The sequence below is a fragment of the Haplochromis burtoni genome, unplaced genomic scaffold (assembly GCF_018398535.1).
Source record: "Haplochromis burtoni strain Fernald_Lab_line unplaced genomic scaffold, NCSU_Asbu1 Contig_65, whole genome shotgun sequence".
In the NCBI taxonomy this organism is placed as follows: Eukaryota; Metazoa; Chordata; class Actinopteri; order Cichliformes; family Cichlidae; genus Haplochromis; species Haplochromis burtoni.
In genome coordinates, this window is record NW_024582426.1 from 1,686,984 (window position 1) to 1,708,742 (window position 21,759).

At 37.6% G+C, this 21,759-nt stretch overlaps 2 protein-coding genes across 8 annotated transcripts in view; both read left to right on the forward strand.

Moving 5' to 3' along the window:
- nmu (neuromedin U) overlaps nt 1-2,534 on the forward strand; it is a gene marked incomplete in the record, with an annotated part of 6,346 nt that extends 3,812 nt beyond the window's left edge. The window contains 3 exon segments of the mRNA XM_014333883.2: nt 1,662-1,715; nt 1,810-1,852; nt 2,242-2,534. Of these exon segments, the coding sequence (XP_014189369.1) occupies nt 1,662-1,715; nt 1,810-1,845 (90 nt within the window).
- Nucleotides 2,535-7,142: 4,608 nt separating this feature from the next.
- clocka (clock circadian regulator a) overlaps nt 7,143-21,759 on the forward strand; it is a 31,563-nt gene continuing 16,946 nt past the window's right edge. For 2 of the 7 annotated variants that reach the window (XM_014333838.2, XM_014333837.2), the window contains exons 1-2: nt 7,143-7,291; nt 15,141-15,225. The gene's annotated coding sequence lies outside the window, so the exon portion shown is untranslated. The other 5 variants (XM_014333834.2, XM_014333836.2, XM_014333839.2 and 2 more) reach the window with 4 other exon arrangements.

The window sequence follows — 21,759 nt, forward strand, 5'->3', positions numbered from 1 at the left end:
GTCCTAATATATCTAAATATGTACATATGTATGATAAAATTTTGCCCTGTGTTTGCTCTGCATGTGAAATACCTATAGATCATAGATTAGTAGGAGGCTGTGCTTCATGATCGCACGAGAACCTGGATGTATTAGGGTTAGCGATCCTTCCTGTCTGCCCTTCATACCTGACACCTCACACAAATGTTGTGTCAAAAGCAAAGGGGATTGTGTCTGAAGTTGCAGATGATATTTTAGCGCACAATTTTATACTTAACTATAAGGAAAATATGTCATTATTTATTTGTTTGTATGTTTGTTTTTGATGAAGATGAATCCTTGTTCATGTTGTTTCTGTATGCAAAAGACTTCCTGGCCGTTTACCACATAACAGAACTCAAGCTAAATGATGCAGGGAGCCTTTTTCTACAGCTAATATAAAATAGAATGATACATTTACATTGTCAAATATTATACTCAGTGTGAAAAACAGATGTCATTATTTACAAACATACAAACATCATATTTATTTTCCTCGGTGTGCATTTATGGTTATTGAAGCCAGCACAGAGAGGAAACATCCTTTAATGCACATGCAGCAACTTTTACTGAAATAACACAGCATTTTGCTTCGGGGACATATGATGCTGTTCGCTTTCTCACTCCACCATCTCTGTGATACAGAATGAGACACAGAATGTGATCTATTTATACAGGCAACACACTTTGCTGCAGTGAGGAAGCATTTGTACGTTTGTATTTCTGTGTAGCATGCGTTTATGTGTTGAGAGAAAAAAAACGTGTTTTTCTCTTTGCCTTTGCACATTCCATAGTTTGTACTTTCTTTTTTGCTGTTATTCATGTGTGTGTATCTGCCTGTATCTATCTATGTGTCTGTATATGTGTATGTTTGTCAGTCCCCTCAGTTGCACCCTCTTCTGCGTCTAGTTTCCCAACTAAATACTAGAAGACAGAGAGGACTCACAATGCACGTATGTACCGCTCACATCTGTTCTCCACAGCCACTGACTGATAAAACAAAGAGAAATACTTTGTTTTTTGAATGCAAAATGCAATCAGTGGCTCAAACTGTCATTAAATCCTGTGTTGTTTAATATCCCCCTACACTGTGGGACAGCTATTATGCAAAGTTACTTCTTAAACGTATATATTTGGATATCTCAAGAGCAACAGGATGGTATAGAAAGAGGTGATGAATAGATGATGATAATTGCAGCAGGCACAATGAAAGCAGCTCCACTTTTGTGCGCTTGCTGCAAATGTTTATAGTGAAATGTGTGTGCTCCATTCTGTAATTGTTTTCAGTGTGTTTATCCACATCCTGAGCGTCCACATCAATCATGCTGTTGCATATCTGAGAGCTCTCCTCACTCTGTGCAAACTCACTCTACATTAGTTGTTCTTTCCCAAGCTGAGAGTTATTATGGTCTATAATTGGTGTGGCAAGCCAGGTGAATTCCTCCCCCACTTACTATCAAAGCACTGACAAACACAAAGTGGACGCCGATGAAACGTGAGCAAGAAACGTGGAGAGTGTGTGTTTTCAAATCCAGATGTGAGTCTTTGAGTGGGTACATGTTGGTGGTGAAGAGGCGCTGTAGACAACACTAAGAGCAATTTTGCAGGTGGCTAAATTGTGCGTTTTTTAAATGTTTTTACAGGCCGACCTCCAGGGACCTGGAGGAATCCAGAGCAGAGGCTACTTTCTCTATCGGGTATGTTTACATTTGTGCCACTAAAAAGGAATTAAAAAGCCTACAAAATAGGCAGAATTTGAAATTAAATTAAAAATTGTGTTTACACTTACAGCCACGGAATGGGAGAAGATCCTTAGAGTATGAATGAACTAAAGGTAAAAATTTGGTTATAGTTTTTTTCCTGCCTTCATGTTATGTTTGAAAGATTAAGTAATTGTACATGAAATTTAGAGTAGAAGAAAAAGCTCTAGGTAGGAGTTTATTAATGATTATGTGACTGTGCTAAAATAAGCTAAAATATCAAAAACCCAAAGGCACTTTCATGCACAGTGCGTTTGGCATGTACGTCTTCAACAATTAAAAAACTATATCTATTCCATAAAGGCATTTTAATTTTACATGAAAAGAGAGTGCTTTGGAGTTTTTGTGATATTTATCCTCTTGACTTTTGTACTAGACTCGTAGGACCGCGTTTATATGCAGTTTATATGTCAAATGCATGTATCTGTATCTTCTAATCATACACATCCTGCATGTGTTTTAGAGTCTCCACCTCTGAAGCTTAGTGTACAGAGACAAAACAGACCCTGAGACCCAGGCTGCTGCACCGCCACTGAGTGATCCAGACATCAAACACATCCCTCTGCCTCTGCTTTATAGTGATGTTTGAATGTACACAATGGATATTAATTAAAACACTATTAATTTATCCATATTTTGTTTTGTGTTATTAAAACTGCTATCTGTGGCTGGGTGTAGTTGTGTAATTTTGTTTCAGTGTGATTAGTTCTATTTCAGTACATTTGAAAACAGTGTAAAATAGAGTGAAGGAGTGAAGGGGTGAATTAAGTTTTTACATAAAATAGTAAGAGTAATTTAAACATGAAAATGGCTTTGTTTGATGTACAGTTGTATAATGTGTAATTTTAATAATAATAAAGTTACAGATGGTAAAGTAAGTTCCTCCTACTGCAGAAGCCTCAGGTGTTGAGGCTCTGATACTAAACCAGCACTATATCTGCTTGGTTTTCTGGGGGGTTGGCTGGGATATTTTCTTTGTTGTTCTCCACCTTTTGTGGTGATTTTTCATGTGTGTGACATCAGACAATTTATTAAGTACATCTGGAACTCCACCACCAGCCTGAACCACTGATAACAACGCAGGTTGGAACCATGCTTTCATGTTATTTACACCAAATTCTGACTCTACTCTCTGCATGTTCAGCAGAAATCAAGACTCATCAGATCAGACAATGGCTTTCCAATTTTTATTGTCCAGTTTTTGGCCACCTGTGTGATTGTAGATGACAGCAGTGACACCTGGTGTGGTCTTCTGTCGATATCACATGCTTCAATATTCAACATGTGAATTGAGAGATCTTCTTCTGCATTCCTTGGTTGGAATGAGTAGCCATTTGACTTAGTATTCATCGGGAAGGCGGTCTGGTCATTCTCCTCTAATCTCTGAAATCAACAAGGCATTTCAACCCAGAGAGTTGCTGATCATTGGATATTTTCTCTTTTACAGATAATCCTTGGTTTACAGAGGAAGTTGTGGTTAAAATCCCAGTGGATCAGCTGTTTATGAAATACTCAGTCCAGCCCATTTGGAAATAATAACCGTGCCACATTTAAAGTAACCTGAATTCCCCTTTCTTCCCATTCTGATGCGCAACATAAACAAATAACACGACCATGTCTACGTTCGTAAATACATTGAGTTGCAATTGACTGATTAGATATTTGGTTATAAGGTATTAGATAATTACTGGCAGGATTTTATTTTATTACTTATTTGGTCAATTAAAAGTGCAAATTACCAACCACGGAACACGAATGTGTAATTACTACTATCAACAGTAGATGTCGCTATCAGCAGCCAGTTATAGCCTCTTTCTTTGTATTCTGTTTTCGATGCTGGTGTGTCGCTTTAAAGAGGAAGGAAATGTATATAATGATGTTTACGCGCTGTATAGATCTATAAATAAGTACATTCCGATTATTTCACAAAGAGTTACTCACCTTTACCGGTGAGATAAGTGAATGAATTTAAAAGTGTTCAAATTCCTTTAGTTCATCGTGAAATATTATTGTTATGGCCTATCTTTATCCAGGCAAGTCTCACTGAGATGAAAAAAAAAACAAAACAACAACTCTTTTTCAAGAGTGACCTCACTATAATGATCGAGGGCAAACACTGTAATCAGTCTTTTGGGTATAAACAGTGACAGCACGATAAATAAGAATGTGTTTATCTTTAAGGCTTAATTAGTGTGCGAACCTAAAAAACAGAAAGAGCAGTTGTGTAAAATACCACAGGAGCTCTTGCCAAGTCAATAAAATCAAATCCAACTGCAGCATTTCACACAGGACACCAATCAATAGCCTCCAGAAAGGCTATTTCTTCTGTGTACTCAGTGGGTTCCAGCCAGACTGAAGACTATCATCACATAACTGGAAAAACGAAAAACGTTTTTTGACCAAATTGCCCGTCTGCCATCCTTCCTTAGAGATGAGCACATGTGAGCAAGAAATCATATAATAGCCTTTTTAATTGTTTTTGTAGCTTTGAAATTGTAAATAAAGCTCTGTGGTGATTTTTCTTATTGCTGCCTCTGTATGTTTGCTTAAATTTAAGACGCTTGCAGGGGAGGCTTGAAGAAGACGCAGACTGTGATAAGGTGATAATGCTGTAATTTATAGGGTTTATAAATTACAGTATTGTTCTTTGTCCCTGGCTTTTCATAATTAATCTTAAAACCGTTTTAAAGATAATTTACTGTGTAAAATCTGTTTGTTTTATCCCGAATAGTTAAATTTCTAAACCATTAATACTTGTGGTCCAGGCCAAACTGAATGCTCTGCTATAGACTGAGTTTTAAATGTTATAATTTGTTGGGGTTTGCAGTAGCCTAGGTATGACAAACTTAGGCGAAGTGTAAACTCTTTCTAATAAGTTTTGCAATTATTATTTTTTTCCTATTTAATTTAGAATCGTTTGGTGTACTACTCCATGTTTATTGCGTACAATTTCGGAAAGATTGGTTGTTTCTAATTCCTAAAGATCAGAAAATCTGTAATATCTCCCTCAAAGTATCGGAAAAGCGCCACACATCCTTAACGTGGCCAAAGGTGGCATTGCAGGGTTTGCTACTTCCTGTTGTCATGGAGATGAGTAGGCTACCCCGGAGTTGGCCGATAAACATAAAGACACACGTCCAAAGGGCAGACAGAGATAATTTATCGACAAATAATCCTGTCTTCAAACAAACTTGACACAAAGAACAACAACGATAAATAAGATATAAAACAATGACATATAAAATTACAACAATAGCTTTTATTTTGTCCCCTGGCTGTGAATTACCGCAAAAGTAACACGTGAGTCTGCTTGAGAAAACTTAGAAAGCGTAGGCCAAATGCAAGCGGAATTTATATTCTTTAAACAAACAAACAAAAAACACTCCTATGCATGCAGATCTTCTTTGGACATCAAACTGAGGAAGGAAAATTATTCAAATGACTAGTTTTGAAGTATGCACAATCTGAGTTATTACTTTTATTAGTTTAGTCACAGTTTTTTTCCAAGTGTGGTCGTTTTAGTTTAGGTTTCATTGTTCCATAATGTGCTTTTTTAAGTTTCAGTTTCAATTTTAGTTTATAGTCTTAGTTGCAGCCAGCCAATGAGGCGTATGTGTCAAGTGCAAGATGTAAAACATTTAGCACTAACATTTTAAGGCCTTTGACTCATAGTAATATAAAGACCTCAGTCTCAGTAAACACACACACACACACGTGTGTATATATATATATATATATATATATATAACACAATTCATTTTACTACCTATTTAAACTGATTATGTTTGATTAACTTGAACTGATTTGCATATTAAGTACGCTTCACTTAAAAGTGTAGTTTCACAGTTCTCATTTTTATTGTTTCAGGTTGAGTGTGAGGCCAACATTGTGATGTGAGTGATGGGAATGCATCAGTGTGAGAAAGGCTGCTAGTTGTTAGCTGAATACTGTGCATTTCTTTCTGTTTCTGTTAAACTGTGTCCACAGGTTTTGTTTTATTACCATCAGCCACGTCATGAATGTTGGCTGGTTGGTGCAGAGAGGAGTGACAAGGTATTGCATGCTTTATGTAAAAATAAAGCCGGATAGACGTCAAGCTCTTGACATTCAAATTTTGCAAAGCAAAAGTAATGCAGAGACCTGGTTTTGATAGGGTCACTCCATCTCAGCTCAAAAAAAAAAAAGGGGGGGGGGGAGAGACAGAAAACTCCCTACAAGTTTCCCTGAAAAATGACAAAAAGAATCCAGGGGAGAGGTTTTAGGGTTAGAGGAGGTGTTTATAGATGTCTTTCTAGCTCTGTGTAATATGGGCTTAGGCTATGTGTAATAAAGGTATATGAAAAATTCACAATGGGAAAATGAGAGTGATCATCAAATGGCAATTAACAGAAATTTGCTCTTCTTTCTAAAAAAGATGATTTGGAAGTGACAGGGTCATACCTGGGGAATAACACTGAAGATAGATGAATTTCTTCTGCAAATCAAATAACAATTGTCTACACGCAGAATTACAATTGTCACAGACTTTCAAGTCTGCTGTCAGAGGCTGGACATCTTAGGGACTGTGTTAGCTTGAGCTAGAGAGTTGAGTCATCATAGTAACATTAAATCATGGTAACATATATTTACCCTAAAGCAATGGACCTATAACTTCATGTTTATTAGATAATGGAATTAAAGTGGCCCTGCTGTAAAAACAAACAAACTAAAAACAAAAATAGGAAGGACCGGAAACCTTGCAGTATTCCAAAGAAGTGTCGCTTACTCCTGGAATTTTTTCCCCCGGTAAGTCTTAAAAGTTCAAGGTGGGAGGAATTTGATGGACTGAGAGGGAATAATTGCATAATGATCTAATTTCTTTAATCACATTCCTGCATATAAGCTCACTCCCTTCCAGTTTATGGTAGGCTTAGTTTATTTTCATGTTTATTTAATTACTTACTTATTAGATGTCAAAAAAATCCACTAAAACATTTTTTTCTTCTTAAAGGTTTAACAAATTCAGTATTTTAACTATTTTATGGCCAGTCTATTAAATATGCCATAATCAAGTAGACTTCAAAGTTAAAGACGCATTAAAATACTATTGTCAACTCATTATTTACACGTTATTTAAGTTTAAAGCTAGGAGAATGGCGACGGGAAAATAAATCAACGGAAAACATTTGACTTGTCCTTAAAGGCATTTTGAATACACAGTAATCAAAATACAGAGACGTTATTCAAAAATATTTGAAGCATGAAAAAAATTAATCTGCTGAGCTGGAGGAGTTACTTTCATTTTTGGGACTTCTCTATTAACTTTTTACGGGTAATGTAATGTAGGTAAATCTGGATTTGGATCAGGCCTCTCCAGCCAGGTGTAATTTATGTGTAAACAGTGGATCTGTAGGGAGGTAGGCTCTCTTGGCACCGTTTCCAGCTCCAGTGAGTCTGCCTGAGCGCTGCGCAGTCAACCGTCTGCAGCGCCACTGGCTGCAGGGATATCCCGATGAAAGAGGAGACTGCTCGGGGTAAGTGTCAACTCGCAACCGTTTGGTTCCGCTCCGTATTTGTGCCGCTTTTATCCGCAGCTTCTGTGTATACTATCGACAGACGTAAATGTGTAAACGGAACAGTTTTGCTTCGGCTTCTTTGGTGACAGAGACTGGCCAAAGGCCCGGTGACCCACATTCTTATCTAATGCTGCACGTTAGCTAGCTAGCTTCAGCTGAAAGTGGGTTGACACACATACAGTACATTGTTGCCGACGAGTCAAACGCGCTACCTTCTATTATAAAGTCGCGAGTCAGCGACGTACGATACAGACAGGTATGTTGTTTTATCTTCTTCTTCTTCTTCTTTTTAAATCGGGTGTACATATATTCCCAGTGTGTGTCACACGTCTCGGGAAGTGTGTTAAAGTATATAGCTATCGGTTTGTTGCTGTAATTGGCGTTAGCGAAGCAAGCTAGGTGGCGTTAGCCTCCAGGCAATCAGTACCCGGTGTACCGGCCGGCATCACAGGCAGGAGGAGACGGAGGGAAACATGAGCTGTATCTGTGTTTGTCGCGTCAAGGTTCAAGCTCAGTTGATTTTTACAAACGCTACCACCGTGAATACCTCATCGGCACATATTTCTATATTTACGCGTCTTTTTAAAAAAAAAAATTAATTTAGACGTATGTCTTTTATTCCCCCCTCTGTGTTAATCTTTGTGACTCTTGTCATTTCTCTCAGATTTTGAGCCCTATATCCGCCCCGGGTGCTCCTTATTCACCTGTTCTAAAATCGATCGCGTCTCATCTTCTGTCAGTCTGGTCCAGAAGTGTCTGGACACAGCTGGATCATAGCTTGTAGGTGCTAATGAGAAACTGTATAGTCTCATACGGGTGTCAGCAAAGCTTTACTTGCTGCGTTGCTGACACTGCTGCCTGCAAACTGAACACAGTGGAGAGCTGTGGCAGCCCTATGATATAAAAAATAAAGCAAGATTTGTTTTTCTGTAATTAGAAATAGATTTTTACAGTAATTTATTCTGAGCAAGACACCAGTAACCACGCTGTATTTCTGAAATGGTCACTTCAAAGCTAAGGTTCTCTCTCAGACTTTTTGTTTTTCTTCCTTTTTTGTTGTCCCAGAATAAAGAGTATTTCTCCTTTTGACACTAATTGGATACACAGAAGACTTTACTAATCAAAGTTATTTGATTCTGTTTAGTTAAGTTCAGATTTAATAAAACATGACAGATCTGTTTTTATACAGTACATAAACTGGTGACTAACATGCCAACCTGGCATCTTTATACAAACGGTATTGAAATGGTTTATACGCTTCACTTTGTGCACTCTGTTCATTTCGAGAACCACAACTGCAAATCAGTATTTATTATTTGTCACTGTCATAGCTTTTTAATTGTGGGCAAATGGCATAGACTTTCACTTAAGCCTGGAAGCTGAAAAATACCTTTAATTACAATGCTGTCTGTTGTGATTAAGAACAACTAGAACCACTCTTAAGGTTGTGTTTTTTTTTTTTTCTTCCATGCTTGTCCTTTATTTTTTTGCCTGTGGTGATGGGCAGTAAACGCAATAGTGGGGATTTGATTTCATTGTTAATCATTAAACTAATTAAACTATCAAGTTGGTATCTTCCTTTTTATCATCTTTCTATAGATATATACAAGTAACAGATATATCTAATTGGCATGATATTCATTGACTGATGAGTAACCGTGACTGTAGAGAAGTACTAACCTGAAGTAATTTGGGAGCAGTTTCCCTCTTCCTTTGTTTCTCTTACAACGGAAAATGTTCTAATAATGGTCGGAAAAAAGATGGATCAAAGGCATCTTAGTGTGTGTCTTTGATTACTTTAAATGTGTCTAAATGACTTGTTGTTTTCAGAATTTTTAAGTAAAAAAAAAAAGGGTCCAGTGTTGGTCAAGCTGTATTAACTGATAAATCTTTGGCAGCTGTGTTTACAGACGGTATAGTCTCTTTACTCCATTTTTGCCCATAAATAGATGTTGAAGCTGTTAGCAGAGCATGGAAAAATACTTTGACACCTTTTTAGTTGCTGGCACTACATTGTGCTGCAGGTAAAAGGAGGAAGCAGAAATTTTCTCTTTCTCCACTTTCTCTCTGCTTTGGTAGATTAGATTTTACTTGTGTTATCTGTTTCTACTTGGCATCTTAATTTAAGCGTCACGTTTTTTCTACTTTATTCTAAAACCTCAACTGCACATTTACATTTACAGGGAATAAGTGTTTTGTGCATTAGATGCTGTGGCTATTTGGAATAAAAAGCAGCAGTAGAGCATGGCAGATTTTCTTTAAACGGAGGAGGAGGGACTGGCAACACCGTGAGCTATGACGGAGGTAGAGGAACACATACAGATTATATTATTACCTGCTATGCCTAATAATGTAATTACTGAACGCCTGTCATATCAAGTTTTCCTGATAGAGAGGAGCCTGTGTTGATTCAGTGCAATGTTCTCTGGCAGCTTTCAGCTATTCAGAGGACAGATAAAAGGTAATGGCACTACTCGGGCTTTATATCTATAGTTGATACTGTTAGTCAGCAGATTGGAGTGCTGTGCTGAATTTTGGAAGTTGCATTAGTCAGTTCACATTACAGAGTTTGTGTTTTGCTTGAGTAATCATTGATGCCATGAACTTGGTGCATTTGTTTTGAATGTGAACTGCACACTGTGTCAAGGATGACTACTATAGCATCGTGTCCTCAGGGTCATTTTCCTCTCAAAATCTGTGCTACAGCATCCATCTATAGAATTCAAGCACCAGATTTCCATTCAGAAGTCTTTCGTCCAACCCTGTCTTAGTAATATTATGTTTCTTAAGTTCCTAACCATGTCTTTGCTGCATTTTGTCAGACAAACTAATTGCTTTGTTTTCAATCTCTGCCAGAGGATGACTTCTAAAGCCTTTTTCAGATGAATCTCTTGCTTGTTGCTTGTTGCTTTTTTTTTTTCTTTTCTTCAATTACTACAAATAATTATTGTATGAGAGTTTTGGCTGTTGATGGGTTTTACATCTGAAGTTGTTACTGAAAACAGGAGTTGATAAGTCAGCATTTAACTTGACCTAAAAACCTGAAAAAATTTGACAGGTATTTCCTCTTTTGATGTGAAATGCAATTTCACAATGACTCAGAGGTTTCAATTCTTTTGTAATGAGATAGATCGACTTATCATTACAGCCATTTATTATGCTGATTTCACTAGTAGGGAACCTTACTGCTGTTTTAATAATTTTTGTTGTGTCATTTGGATTGCATTGCCTGTTGAAGTTGTGTAAGATTTTGTTTCTGCTGAAATACAATATCCATCCATTAAGCTATCTATCCATTGATCCATTTTTCTGCAGTTTATCTGCAGAGGTTTCCCTCTTCCCAGCCAACTCCTTCAGCTAATCTGGGGAAACACAAAGTGTTCCCAGGCCAGCCGAGAGATGTAATCTCTCCAACTTGTCCCGGGTCTACCCTTGGCCCTCCTTGCAGTACGACATGCCCGGAACACCTCACCCAGGCAGCAAAGTCAGATGCCCAAACCACCTAAACTGGTTTCTTTCTCTGTGAAGGAATAGCAGCTCTACACTGATTCCCTCTTGTAAGAACTCCTTACCCTATCTCCAAGCCACCTTTCAAAGAAGACTCATTTCTTCCACTTGTATCCGCAGTCTCATTCCTTTAGTGACTACCCAAAGCTTATAGGGACATAGATAGACCACTAAATCGATAGCTTCAGTTTTACGCTTAGCTCTCGCTTCACCACGACAAACTGGTGCAATGCCACAGTCAGTCTTTTAATCTCCCGCTTCCCTCACTTTGAATAAGACTCCAGGATATTTGAATTTCTCCACTTGGGGCAACAACTTGTCCATAATCCACAGTAGGTTCCTGCCGAGAATGTTTTGGCCCCTAAGGCCTGGCCACTAGATGCTCTCTCTTGAGCTACCTCTCTTGGCTCCAAGGTTGGGCCCCAGTAACCACAGTAATTTCTTTTCACAGGGTACTCGGAATCGCTCTTCATTTGTCTCCCCACCCAGGGCCAGTTTGCCTTAGGAGACCCAATCAGGGCTAAAGCCCTTGACAGTATAGCCCCTGGGATCACAGGGACACAGAAACCCCTTCCACTAACATAAGAGCGATTTATCTTGGGGTGAAATAAAGTGGTATTTGTTTAAAAACAAACAAACATTTTAACTGCTAACATTTGATGTTTACACTTGATGAAGCCAGTTATTCAAAAGCTCACTAACAGAAATCAGCTACTAGATTGTTTATGTTGACTGTAATGAAGTGATATGTCATGCTGTTCTAAAGCAGGCTACGCTTTATTTTGTTTTTGATGGTAGTTAAAAAAGACTGGAGGTCAGTGGAATAATAACAGTCCACCTTTAATAAGAAGACCACATTATAAGATCTAAATACATTTATCACTGTTTTTTGTAGTAAATAATAATGTATTATAATAAATATGATGTAAATATTCTCAAAATAATTTTCAAACATCAAGATGGTACACTGTTAAACAGTATATTTTTCTTTTGAAGTTTTATTGAAACCAACATATTAATTACCAAATTAATGAATTATGTGTTGGCTCATAATTAGTTTTTCACACAGAGCAGTGGCAAGTGAAATATTAACAAGCTCGTGAAGATTTCTCTTTGCTGTCCCCAAGCCTTTAGAGGACAATGATCTCTGACAGCAGCATTAGTTGCAGAGAAATCCTTTCACCACACAGGGTTGTTTGTGTCACACTGACCTTTCACTGAGAGCTGAGAGGATTTTTCCTCTTCATTCACAGACTTTGTCAGCAGTTGTTTCTTTGTGTGACCTAAACACTAGTTCCATTTCTTAGTAAACAATTTATCTCTTTGGCTCAGTATGCGCAGTGATATCGGAGTTATGGGAGCTGACGAGGTGCAGGCGGAAGCTTGTTTGATGTTGAACTTTTGAACTTGTAAAAATGTGTTGCTGAGATAACAACTGTATATCTGTGACAGATATAAGGACTGAACTATATACTTATGTTTTTATTATACTCATTGTTTGTGCTTTACCAGAATGGATAATTAGTGAGTAGTAAAAATACAGTGCAGTCTTGCTTATGTTTCACCTTCTTTTTGCTGCTAGTAATCTATTGGTTTAATTATGATATTATTGTAAGTTAAACATCATAAATTAAATTTAAATGCAGTAAAATCTTTAAATATACAATACAGAGCAAAGGTAACTTTTTTTGACAGCAAGTAATTCTTGTAAAAATAAAGAAGCTGATCTACATGGAGATTAGGTGGAATTGAAAACTGTCTTAGAATGATGCTACTATGATGAAGAAAAAAATAGGTCAAGTCTACTGGGGTTTCCCTTAAAAGTGACGTTAGTATACCAGCAACTTCACTAATGATTTTGTATTTCTGAAAATGACTCGTTATTTTTTTAGTAAAAGACAAAAGCACAGAGAAATGTGACAAAAACCAAATAGATGATTTGTAAAAAGTTTTTTTTTGTGTTGGAAAATGTGGAAGTTGATCAGTTGCGTCTTGTGCCAATGTTGCCTAAGCTGAACCCAAGTTTTTACATTGATGCTTCCAAGTCTGTACTTACACATATTTGTATGCTACTGTTTGTTTGAGGTTATGACTGTTTGCACCCTGTAGGCTGTAAAAGCATCATGATTCTATTTAATGATAAGAAGTCAGTTAAATATAGACGGTAACTAGAACATCCATTCATTATTGCTGAAACAATATTATTACCTGTGGAGTTTTTCCACATATAAAGTAAATTAACATTTGTAATTACCAGCATTAAGTTGGGCGCCAAGCGAGATATTAAACAACTTTTGGCTGCAGCTTCATATTTTCTAGAATATTCTGTTTTGCTCAGTTTCTTTCTGTTTAATTAATGCATTTAAGATTTTTAATAGTTTTTTTTTTTTTACCAAGATATTGATTTAATTTCAGGCAAATGTGACATTTTTGTTGACGCTATTTTCTTTTTTTCTTAACTAATGAATTGGCAACTGAAAAATAAAAATAGTTAGTGGATACTTTTCTGTGGACGAGTCCGCACAGTTACAAGAAAATAGACATTCAGGCATAATATGTGACAATAATTATTGTAAGTAAGTAAAGTAAGTAAGTAAAATGTATTTATATAGTGCTTTTCACAGATAAAAATCACAAAGTGCTTTACAACACAAGAAATGGAAATATAAAACAATGTAACAGTAAATAAAACAACAATGTAAAACAATAAAAACAACATAAGAGGAAATTAATAAAATGCTTTTGTATTTAAAAGAATCAATGGAGTCCGTGCAGCGTAGAGACAGTGGAAGAGAATTCCACAGCCGTGGTGCCACTGCCTGAAAGTGCGCGGTACCACCAGCAGTCTCTGATATAATGACCTTAAAGCTCGAGAAGACGAATGTGGTTTCAGCAGGTCGATAAATATTGGGGAGCTTGACCATGTAGGGCCCTAAAGGTTAGAACTAAAATTTTAAAATGAAACCTAAAACTTACAGGCAACCAGTGAAGGGAGGCTAAAACTAGAGTAATATGAGATCTTCTCTTGATGCCTGTTAAGAGAGGTGCTGCAGTATTCTGCACAGTCTGAAGACGATTTAAGGCTGATTTGTTAAAACAAGTAAAAAGACCATTACAGTAGTCTAAACGGGAGGAAATAAAATCATAAGGGTCTAGGAAGCTGATATGCTGCCTAATTTCTGAGACCATGTGGCCTGGAGCAATAATTAGAGTTTCAGTTTTATCACAGTTTAGTTGGAACCGTGGTTAAATTGTCATTTAACCATGGCTGATTTCTGTCAGGCAATTACTTAAATTAAACAATTTCTAAAACTCAGAAATCCTGAAGGAACAGTATAGTTGAATGTCATCAGCATAGAGATGATAGGAGATATTTTTATAGCGCTTAATAATTTGGCCTAGGGGGAATATATAAAGTAGAAAGAAAATTGGACCCAGGACAGATCCTTGAGGTACCCCACATGGCAAAATTGTTGATTCTGACGTCACATGATTCATGCAAACAGTAAAAGATCTCTAAGACAAATATGGTAAATGGTATTTATATAGCGCTTTACTAGTCCTTAAGGACCCCAAAGCGCTTTACACATCCAGTCATCCACCCATTCACGCACACATTCACACACTGGTGATGGCAAGCTACATTGTAGCCACAGCCACCCTGGGGCGCACTGACAGAGGCGAGGCTGCCGGACACTGGCGCCACCGGGCCCTCTGACCACCACCAGTAGGCAACGGGTGAAGTGTCTTGCCCAAGGACACAACGACCGAGACTGTCCAAGCCGGGGCTCGAACCGGCAACCTTCCGATTACAAGGCGAACTCCCAACTCTTGAGCCACGATCGCCAGGCATAAACCATTTTAAAACAGTAATCCCAAACAAGTTCTTGAGTCTGTTTATCATGCTACTGTGATCTACAGTATCAAAAGCAGAGCTGAGATCCAACAGAACCAGAACTGTGTACTCTCCAGAGAGTATCTATATAACTAGATACTCTGAGTAAGGCCGTTTCAGTGGAATACAATTTACGAGTGTGGTGCTGAAACACACACGCACACTCGCACACTCCTTCAGCATCACTTTTTCTTACGATTGCACAAACTAACATTCAGGTTAACATATTTTTTTATTTATGTTATCCGTAAAGAGACCCTTTCAAAGCTGGTGAATGAAGTGTGTGTCATCTTATTTCTGCAGTGCTGTGGGAGGCTCGTGATGACCCAGATGTTTTAGCTCTGAGTCAGTGATGAGACTCTTTTCTCAAAGCCACCAATTTGTAATTTTCTTTCTGTTCAACAGGTGAATTCGGACAAGTTTTAACTACAAGTTTTAACTATATTGAGGTGGAGGAGTTGGCGAATTAAGCACCACTCAAAGACAAAAGGTAAGACTTTCTTGGAAATTAACCACTGAATTTAGCTCCGGGTTGCAGCAGTGGACTGTTTAGAGCTTGTGCATATTCGCCTGGGTTAATTAGGCTGTTTAAAGTCTAATTCATCAGAAGCTGTTACAGAGCTATTATTCGTCCATGTTTCAGTGGTGCTCTATTTTTGATTTGCAGTCTGTCATGAAAATGATGAATATGGAAATGAGAATGGTGCTGGCTGAGTCACCAGAGAATTTCAAATGAATTTGTCATGCGAAGATGCAAAGTAGTTCAGTTCTTTGACTACATCTTGCTATAACCTTGATTAACTTCAGACAAAAGCTCTATCACTACTGTTGTTATACACACATTGTGTCTCGTTAAGCTCTCTAAAGGTATATTACAAGAGGCCTAGTCTGGATAAATGTAAATGTATAATCTATTGTATGTATTTATCTTTTCCTGCTTAATAGTTAAAACTAAACTGAATCTCTCTTTTTCATATTTTTAATCTGGATTCCCTGTGTTACTCTGTTAAATATTAATTAGATTAAGCTTAAAGTATAGGTTTAAGGTGGCCTTAACCCATAATAATTAGCTTTTGTTAAAGACAGCTATGTCCGTGGCTACAGACATAGCTGATTAGATGCCATACTGTTGGGTAAATCAGACCCAAGATGGGTTGTTTAAATAAAAATATCAAAATCAATAGAGAAGAACCAATGATATTTATTTTTTTTATTGCCACCATTCTTCTTTTATGTCATAATATTATGCACGATGTTTTTCAGCAGTTTGGTGTTAACTCAGAGTCCTTCTAGAAAAATCTAGAATCTAGACATCTTGGAAATGCCTCCAGGCAGTTATTTGAAGCTCTTTTGTGAATCAGTAGGAGAGAGCCTGAGTATAATAATTTTAAAGGTCACTCTGACTTAAAAACTAAAAGTACAGAAACATCACTCAAATGAGATTGAGATTTTTATATTAAAAAAACAACAAAAAATTGTTTTGGCCCAAATTAAGGTGCAAGTTATTCTTCTACAAGACGTGTCCATAGTTTTTGACAACATCATGGTTTTATTAACAACTTGATTCAGAGCTCAGTGTCTGTGGATCATCAGACTAGACTGTTATAGAATTGACTAATATATTTTTATTTTTTTGGATTTTGTATTCATCATATCACTTTATGACTCTGGTTATGCCAACGATGACTGATATAACTTCAAGTACAAATGGGCTAGTAGCCTCTTTCTTTTCTAACTCACTGTTCTTTTTAGTGTTTGCTGTAATTGTTTCATAAGAATATACATTATACACATTGAAAAAGACTTAATGTGGTGCAGTACATGAGGGAAAATGTTTTATTTGCACACATCATTGACATTATTTGACTTTGTCCAGTAACGGCAAGTAAAAAATAATGTTTTATAATTATTTATTCAGTGCAGAAAGGCGTTGGATTTGGGGGTCTTTATAACAAGTGTTATTATTAGGGCTGAAATTCATAGAAATTGTATATCTAACATTATATCTGCTATCACAAGCCACGGTCATGGGATTATTAACTATCATTGCAATTTCCTCTTTAGTTTGTATGGAGCGAAATTCTTTTATTTTTAAACTTTAAGTCACAACTGATGCTGCAATTATATGGGGAGACTTAAAATACAACTGCACACAGCTTGCTAAAAATATGTATAATCGGTGCAATTCCCATTTCACGTAATGGCGTTAATGGCATACAAGCATTTCCCTTTATTATGGAACTTTTGCTCAAACAAAAGTGGACAGTAGATGTTTTATAGTTTAGAAGCTGAGGGGTTGTTTAGTTTTAATCAAAATGACAATTTCTTGTTGTTCAAACATTACCTTTTTATGCTAACACTGTTTAATGAAAAATGGTAAACCGTGTAACATCTTCAGAATGATTATTTTCTGCCTGTAGTCAAAAGATAATATGGTTTAAAACTAAGACTGGATTTTTGTACATACATTGCAGAAATGTCCTGTTACATTCAAAGGCTGAGCTAAAACCAGATATGGCTATCTTTGGCTATCTCTGAAAAGTTCAGTCAATCAATCAATAAATGTAGTCCAGCGTAGTTAATGCCAAAGAACACTGTAGATAGACATGCCCACTGCATCCGCTTTACTTTATTTCTAATGATTAAACAATAGCTCAACTGACGTGTAAGGATGTTTGCTACATTGCATATCTACACAGGTCTTGTTAGACTTTTAGATCCCATGTCACTTGTTTGTGAGTTCTGCATGATGAATGATGTTTAATTTAAGCTTGTGTAGTGGCAGACAACGGAAGAGTGCACTCTTTATCTGAGATTAACTCCAGTCAATAAAGAGAGATTTTGGCCAGAGCAAAGTTGTTTGGGTGTGCCCTGATATATTAATCTGTGGAAAATAATGTTGCTAAGTCATCTGGAAAAGGAAAAGCGCATAATCTCAGACAGAGCAGTCAAGTAATATCATTACTTGTGCAGGTTTTCTACTTGTTCAGTTTGCTCAGAGGGCTACTGCTTGTACGGTGGGAATGCAGTGTTGATTCTTATTTAAGTGGTTGTCTTCTTGTGGTCAAATGTTGGTCATATAGGGCTGCAAGTCCACGTTTAATTTTGATTGCTTTCCCCATGCTGCCAGTCGTCCTCCTGAACTCCAGTGACCCACTTGGCGTCAGGATTAGGCCCCTGGCTCAGGTCCTGCTCTTCTGGGAGAGGAGGGCAGCAGTAGTCAAGGGGCCCCTGCCAACCACTGCGGCTTGTGTCTCAAAGATTCCTGTCTGTGGATTAAAAATGCAAAACAAAGACTCCTTTTGTGCCGCTGGGCCTGAGGATGTGTGTGCAGTGAGTGGAAACACAGCTGGCTGCCCTGTGTTTAGTTTGGTTGGTATAACTGTGCAGCAGACTGGTGGGCAATGTTGACAAGCTTGTGCTGTGGATTTTATTGCTTACAGGCCAAATGAGTATGACATTATTAAAACCATCAAATCTTCCACTAGCCACAGGAAAGACTGCTCTGCCTGTAAACTGAGAGAATCGCATCATTAATTGCTGTGTGAATGCCACTAGGATGTGCAGACCTTGAAGCTGCCTCTCACAGGATGTGTGACTGAGTAATTTATTCACCAAAGTGTTGTTGTTGATTTGTGTGACCTGCTTGGCAGTGAGGCTGTTGCTGTTGCTGCTTGTTAAAACTGCATAATATTATCCTAGATATTTGCTATCACTTACAGCAGAATGAACACCCTCTCTTCCTTATGGCTTTCTAAACCCTGCATTGTGTCTGTTTTGCTGAAAATTGTGTGAGAATAAAGGGTGAGGCTTATAAGCACCACAGGTTTTTAAGTGGTTGACAGACTTTCAAGAAATCTTGTTAAAGCTGTGGTCTGTGCTCCCACACTTGGGATCAATGAGAGTTCACCCATCCCCTGTTCTCAGGTATCGGGGTTTTGACAGATGATGGGGAAAACACAAAGGTTGCTATGAAACCAGAGTTCATCTACTCATGTGATATAAGACCTGCTGGACAGTGTTATCTGTAGTTTGGGTTCAAAGTTTCACAAAATGTCCCTTTTTAAACTGTTTTGCCTTAACATTATTTAGGGCACTGGGTCATATTTTAGACTTGAAAAGCATCTAGAGAGCCATTAAATTAGGTTTCTAACAGGCTGGAAGAATGTTCAAATGAATTGGACTTAAACTATGAGGATTGTTTGCAAGACTGTCTGGTTTGGTGCACAGACAACTTCCTGAGTTAAATATTTAGTTATAAACTGACTGGTATGCAGAATCTTTTGAGATGAGATTTTTTGATACTGTTTTTTTTTTTTCTGGTTTCTGTTTGTTTGTTGTTGAATAATGCCCAGACAATCACGCATGGTTGGGAGAGCAAAGAGGTAGCATTCCTGAAATGGAATCATTGTTACTTTTGACAGCAAACTCTGATTTAGTCTTTTGACTAAATTGATTTGATTTTAATTTTAGTCATAATTGAGGCATCTGTTTTTTTTTAGTCTAGTTTTAGTCAACTAAATATCGTAAGATTATAGCTGAGTTAAATATATAATGTGTAAATTTTGATAATAAAAGTGATTGATAATCAATCTAATAAAACCAGGAAGTCTTGGCTCAAATATTTGGTGTTAAAAGCGTCACATTCACAGGATAAGTCACTGAAAATAACTGATGGGTTTTCTGATGGTCTTGTCTAGATTACTGATATATTTGTTTTTTATGAATGTAAAAGGCAAAAACTTTTCATTCGCATCTGTCAAGCTGCGCATCTGCAAGCAAGCATAACTGCAGTCTTCTTGACTTCTTTGAATGCTTCGAAGACAGAATACTGATGAATAACACCATAACAAAAGGTCTTGTTTTAATAACATTGTGAGGGAGAAAACATTTTCATCCTGACATTTTCATTTTAAATAACCATGACAGGCGGAGCTGTCTGGGGCTTTATTGTGCATCTGTATTAGTAGCTGCTGCTCCAGCCTGCATATGAACAAATGGTTCCTGCTCTCATTAGAGTGGAATATAATCATTATACAGTTATTTAATACTGTCCAGTGTAAACTAGGGATATTCCCTGTGACTAATTTACCAGTTGTTTATTGCTATAGTCACATTAGGCATTCGGAAATTGCGGCATAACCAAAATTATTGCAAACAACCACATAGACATGTCGCAGGCAATTTGTGCTCACCAGTGCAGACTGACTAAGATTGAGTGCAGCATTTTGGCATTGAATTGGATGAGAATTAATAATAAAACTTTCACCAGTCTGTCTGATAGTAATTCTAGTCATTCCATGTCACACTGCAATTGTTGTGATTGAGACAGGTTTCCCTCCACTTAGCGGCCTTTGTAGTAGTTTTGTGATTGAAAGCGGGTGCCGAGAGGTTGCTGCACGCTCAGAATCTCTGTGTAGTTGGTGGAAAATATTCAAAGCAATCACCACTGATGATGTTTATTTTATTTATTTAATTTTCTCTCTTGTAGGAGGTTGGTGGACTATTTTTACTCTAGTTTGGTTGAGCCATAAATGAGAGAGAATTATAGAATTTTGGGCTAAAAGCCAAAAAACAAACAAAACAAAATATCCAAACCCGAGGACAGTCTAATTTTTTAAATCAAACAACATCTGTACAAATCATCAGTGTATTTAAGGACCTTAAGTAACATTCTTCAGTTGTAAAATTGTGTGCTTTCCTCACTGTTAACATCAACAGACCAGTGCAGAAAGTTAATACAACCACATTACATGCACATAGGAAGAGGCTGTCAGTGATGTGGGGACCAGTGACTGCAGAATGTTAGTGAAATTCAAAGACTTTCAGCGACAGCAGGAACAGTAACTTTTAATGACTAGAAGCAGCAAGTTAAAAATTTCTCTGCTCTGAGGGGAAGTGATTGATTTGTTATCTTTCGTGACATGACCACGAAAGGTAACAAAGGATACCACTGACTAATGCATAGGTAACCTTGTAAATACATTACTGGGTTACCGACACAGCTGAAGGCATTAATGCACACTTGTGACCTACGGTTAGCATTGTGTTTATTGCTCTATATGTGGACAGGGTTAGGGTTAGAATAATTTAACTGAGTATTTCTGGTCAGACAAATTGTAGTAATCTAGCGTTTTGTTAATTTTTTTTTTGTTAATTTCCGAGCTTACTGAGTCATATGTGAAAGCTGCTTTTGCTGTATTCTATCTTCTATCCATTTTTGGATCTTTGGCTCTTTTTCTCTGCTTTCCACGACCCCCTTAACTGAGAAGTAAAAGTGCTCTGCCTCACAAGTAGAATCTGCTTTATTATAAGTTAGGGACAAAAAGTACTGTTTGAATTGGTGCGTAGCCATGTTCACTGCATGAAGACAACAGTGCAGTAATGTTTACAGAACACATGTGTTACTGCACTGCTGCACAGGTGGAACCTGCAGAGTGTTTCACATCCACAGACTCCAGTTCATGACAAAAGGAGTTGCTCGCGGTAGTCTAATAATTCTTAGTGTATGATGGAGAGAGTATCAGCTGCGGAGGAATTCGGCTGAGCTATTTTTACACTGCACGGTGAGGCCGGTTGCTATGGTGTTGCCCATTGGCACAGTTGCTGTGTTGGCATCTCAGCGCCGGGGTGTGGCGGAGTGCGTGACGAGCGGCGCCATAGATCCACTTCAGAGTGACTCATATCCTCAGAGCTCTGGTGCCCTACATCTGAATGCACACACCCACATACAGGCATTCAACAATGTTGTGTGAGCCACATAAAAATTATGATAAATGACTGTCGTCAGTCAGTGCTTTTTGAGATGTTTCGGTGTGAAAAATGCATATGTGAGTGAGGCTGTTTGGTTGACGTTGTTAAAGCCCGATGAAAATGCAGCACATCTTCATTGCTTTCTTCCTTGACGTTGGTCCCCGCTGAGGCTTAGGAAACACCAGGAAGCCTTTTCAAATCATGTGATTAAATGAGGAAACGTGAGATGCAGGCAGTTTGACTCCCTCTTCACACCTTTTGTGAAGTATAC